We start from the raw sequence: 5,050 nt of genomic DNA on the forward strand, positions 1-5,050 counted from the left end.
ATGGAGCACAGGCTCTGGACGCACAGGCTCAGCAGCCATAGCTCACGGGCCTAGCCGCTCCGCGGCACATGGGATCCTCCCGGACCGGGGCACGAACCCGTGTCCCCCGCATCAGCAGGCGGACTCTCAACAACTGCACCATCAGGGAAGCCCTAAACTTTCTACTTTTTAATGGACTTCATGATATTTCTTACGGTCCTTAAAAAGCTTATTTTTCCATATTTTCTGATTTCTTTACCTTCTTCTGCCTTCTTAATGGGGGATATACTATTGTAAATTTGTAAATATTGTAAATTCCAAGACCCAGTGACTATGAACAATAAATGCCATGAACATGGTTGCTTTAAGTTACATTTTTGTGATTTTTCTAAATTTAAGTTGGGTTTTGAAATGAGACCAGTGGTTTAAGTATTCTTTTGGAAACATAGCAGAGTATAAACAAACAGAGCTGACCAGTTGTAAGTTGTTTTACTGGACTTATTAAAATACTGGTATTTTATTTTACCTTTTCTCTCTGCAATACCTCTCTGATCTCAAACAGTATTTTGGTATCCATGGTGGAGACTATGGGAGAATAGGGACATTTTTTTAAACACAAAACTATATGAATTCTCGAAAATAGCATATATTGTGCAACATGCCCAATTTTGATTTTTTATGTTAAAAAGGACTAGAATAACATTAATAAAATGAATTCTGAAATTCATTTTAGCCAGTAGTGTTACGTCCCCTAATCAAGAAGTTTGCCTTGAAAGAAAGAGGTTAAAATCATGATCAAAGAAAATGAATGGAATTATGTAGTAAATTCTTCAAGACTGGGGAGAACTTGTCCTGCTTTAAGAGGAAAAGCAAAAAGAATCTCAGAGATTCATGATAATTAGGGAGGAGGAATATGAGTGGCTAATAACCAACACTAGTGAATGCCTACCATATCCATGGTTGGGCCTACTCTTGTCTCCATTGTACAGATGGAGAATTACTTACAAACAGCCTAAGAAATTTGGTATATGATGGAGCTGGACTTTAGACCCAGGTTTGTCCAAATCCAGAGCCAATAGACTTTGTCACCTACTATATTAGGGGGTCAGTCTCTACAGAGGGTGAAGGCCAAGTGCCATGGTTTGGGATACAATGTCCAAAGTCTCCAGCCTTGTCTCTCATTATCCATAGCCTCCCACCACAGGCTCTAACAGAGTTTTCCTTTGCACCGCACTGGCTTTCATGCCTCAATGCCTTTAAGACAAATGCTGAACCCAGCATTTTCCAGTCAAAATGGCATTCTTTCTCATGAGTCTAAAGTTTGAAGTATTTAAATTTTAAAAACTATATATACATATACATAAACACATATACATATGTAATGTATCATTCTATATACTTGTATTTATTTTATATAATATATAATAAAAATCAAACTGAAGGCTTTTTGAGATGCCACTCTGGCCAACATTGTATTCTGCAAGGAAGAAAAATGATGGTGGTGGTGGTGGAAAGGATATTATTTTCATTGAAATTTTAAATGCAAGCATCTTGGCATTTTGTTAAACAGAAAATGATGCCTTGAGGCAGGGGTCCTAGCTAATTTATCCCTGTCTTTATGGTCTAGCATAGTGCCTGGCACATATTAGGCACTCAAATGTGTATTGATGGGCTTCCCTGGTGGCGCAGTGGTTGAGAGTCCGCCTGCCGACGCAGGGGACACAGGGTTCATGCCCCGGTCCGGGAAGATCCCACATGCCACAGAGCAGCTGGGCCCGTGAGCCATGGCCGCTGAGCCAGCGCGTCCAGAGCCTGTGCTCCGCAACGGGAGAGGCCACAATACTGAGAGGCCTGCATACCACAAAAAAAAAAAAAAAAAAGTGTGTATTGAATTAGATTTTCCCTTCTCTCACATAATTTTCTCTTTGGTTCTGCCGATGCTTATAGTTTGTACCTCTATCATAATACTCATCACACTTGTTGCATTAGGAATAAGTTTGGTTACTAATAAAAAGAAAGCTTGGTAATAGTGGTTTATACAATTACTCCAAAGCTTGGCAGTCCAAGACTGACGCAGCAACTCATGATGTCGTCAAGGAACCAGCTCCTCCTTCTTTCTTGTCTACTGTCCTTGTATAGGGGTTTTTATTTTCATGGTTAAAAGATGACTGTTGGCCCTCCAGGAGGTATATCTACAATCTAGGACGGAGAAAGAAAGGTGAGAGGGCAAAGAGTGAACAGTATGATCCTTGAAAGGTCTTTTGCCTTATTGTTTGGGAATGAAAGCCCTCCCCAGGGACTCCCACTTAGATCTCATTACATAGAACTATGACACATGGCCACCTGTAGCTGCAAAAGTAGCTAGGAATTGGAATATTTGTCTTTTCAGCCCATATAGCATGGGAAGCCAAGGGAGAAGAGATTGAAGTGGGTGTTTATGAAGGCAACCTACAGGTCTGCCCTACAGGTTTTTTAGTTACTTCATACAAATTGATTTTTCTTGGTGTACTGTACGTCTGTAGAGGGCAAAGGATGTGCTTTGGTAATCTTTGAATTACCCACAGTGACTACCGAGAGTCTGTCACAGCACTTATCACAGTGTCTAAGACATTGTGGCTGCTCCATCATTGTTGTTGTATTTTTTTAAATTTCAATTTTGAAATAAGAACTAGGCAGGAATTAGTGACTCTGGTTTCTCTGAATATGATGGAATCTGTAGATTTCTCTTCGGTGACTCATTTCCACATATCAACATTGGAAAATTACCTGGGGCTTTCCTGCTTCAATGCGGCCCATTAGAGAGGACAATTTAACAGTAATATTGCTGGGATTATTTGCAATATAACTCAGAAAACAGGGTGGGAAGGAAATCATGTAAAAATATGGTAAACGAGGGCTTTTTCAAGAAAGGTAAAAAGGTAGGTAAGAATTAGGATTATATATTGTAATCAAAGAAAAGATTAGCAATTGAAAGTTAAGAACAGTCTAATTTAAAATATTTTAGCCACTAAGGGGAAAAATAAGTACAATTCATTCATTTAAATCTCAAATTGCTGTTCTATAATCTATACTCTTTCTCCTTCAAAACAGATCCTGTTCTTCCCTCTGTCATATTCTTAATTATAAATCATGGAGAATCAAGATAAAACAATTAAGCATGAAGATTCAGAACCATCTACAGAGGTGAATCACACAGCCTCCAGGTGTCAAGTACAACAGGTGTGATCAAATGTAGAACATCCCAACCATTTCCTTAAGGAGGGGACTACATTTCCAAATCTATGACAGAATTGTGTTCTCTTCATTCTCTATCACTCAATTAACAATTCTCCCCATTCTTAAATCCCCAAACTGGTGTAGTAGGTGTGACTGCCAGTTTTCCTAGATAGTCATTAGCAGGTGGCCCTACATGGAGAGCCTGTGAAGTGCTTTGTGTTCCCAGCCTAAGCCCTAGAATGATTCTGGTTTCTTCCCTCTTTATTGCTTAAATTAAAGTAAATGAATGAATGTGAATTTGTTTTTGCCACAGATGATTATCTCTTTCTGAATCACTCTGGCATATTTACCAACTATGGCCTTGAATCATATTTTAAATAGGCTAATTTTTAAACCCAGTATTGAAAATCATAATGAAATTTTATGTGACTCAAGCATTTATAATGCTACAAATAGTGACTCAATGGTAAATACTCCTCACATAGTTCATTCTTATTCTGAGCATTCTCCAATTAGCTAGTAATAAAGCTGTGCTTTTCCTCTGTAAAGTGTTAGCCTTGATTCTAGCAACAGAAGTTTGATTTGTGATGTGATGGCTCAGTAACTATAAAAATGTACAGCAAATATATAGTTTTAAGGATTTTTTAATTGCTTTAAACACAGGAGGAAACAGTTATGAACCCCAGAGGTATAGATGGAAATGAACCAACAGAAGGAAGTGACCTACTGAATAGCAATGAAAAAATGCAAGAAACACCAGCTGAACCAAATCACTTGCAAAGACTAAGACAGACATTTGCTTGCCCTCCACGTGGTTTACTGGATAGAGTAATAACAAATGGTATGTAAATGATAAGGATGAATTCAGAACAAGAGGGTAAAAGATGAAGTTGTTATAATGAGAGATTCCAAAGTAATATGGTTTAAAGGACAAAAACGTTTACTTCTCTCTCACATAAAAACTACAAGGTGAACAATTCATAACGGTATGTAGCTCTGCTCCACAGTCATTCAGGGTCCCAGGCTGACAGGGCTCCGCCATTTTCAACACAGGGCTACCAAGAGCAGTGTTGTCACCACCATTCCCACTAGCAGGAAGAGGGAGAGAGCAGAGGTCAAGGGCATTTTCCTTTTCTGTATCTGAGTAATTTCACAGGATTACTTTAGGCCTCCAATGAGAAAAATGACTGAGAAATTACTTATAAACAGAAAAGCACCAAATAAATGTTGGTTGTTATTACTGTTAAGTCATGCCACTAATGTTTGAGCAAACACAGCTCAATTTATACTTCCAAACAAATCCATCATTTTGTAAGTAAAGATCCTGGTTTCCAATTCAACTTATTGCTGCTATTACTTAAAATTGGGGGGTTAAGGAGGGGGGATTTATCTCTACACTATTTTGATGTGTTAGGGTTGGGATATATTTGTCTTTTAGGAATGGATTTGGTCTTTGGAGGCATCCCAACATTATTCTGATACCAATTTGATGAATACATGGACGTTCGATTTCAGTAATATTGTTTTTGTTCAAAAAGGAAGTTGTGTGCATGTATACTGCGTGTATATTGGAGGATGTGTAATATAGTAAGAAAAAGGAGAATGGGGTTGAAACTTCTCTATAAAGGCAAATTTAAAGACAGTTTCAAAAATTGTGTTGAGGAATGACAGCATCATTAAATATATGGCTTCCCCCAGTAAATATGTTGAAGAATGTAACATGTTTAATCTAGAAGTTATATTTACTGAAAAATCAGGCTCACTTCTTTTTTTTTTTTTTTTTTTTTTTTTTTTATTGAAGTGTAGTTGATTTACAGTGTTGTATTAATTTCTGCTGTACAGCAAAGTGACTCAG

At 37.9% G+C, this 5,050-nt stretch overlaps 1 protein-coding gene across 1 annotated transcript in view; it reads left to right on the forward strand.

Moving 5' to 3' along the window:
* The first annotated feature begins 3,108 nt into the window (after nt 1-3,108).
* SLC9B2 (solute carrier family 9 member B2) overlaps nt 3,109-5,050 on the forward strand; it is a 38,327-nt gene continuing 36,385 nt past the window's right edge. Inside the window, exons 1-2 of the mRNA XM_007462457.1 lie at nt 3,109-3,198; nt 3,859-4,036. Of these exons, the coding sequence (XP_007462519.1) occupies nt 3,109-3,198; nt 3,859-4,036 (268 nt within the window). The remainder of the gene's footprint in view (nt 3,199-3,858; nt 4,037-5,050) is intronic.

The sequence above is a fragment of the Lipotes vexillifer genome, unplaced genomic scaffold, assembly GCF_000442215.2.
Source record: "Lipotes vexillifer unplaced genomic scaffold, Lipotes_vexillifer_v1.1 scaffold1824, whole genome shotgun sequence".
Lineage (NCBI taxonomy): Eukaryota > Metazoa > Chordata > Mammalia > Artiodactyla > Lipotidae > Lipotes > Lipotes vexillifer.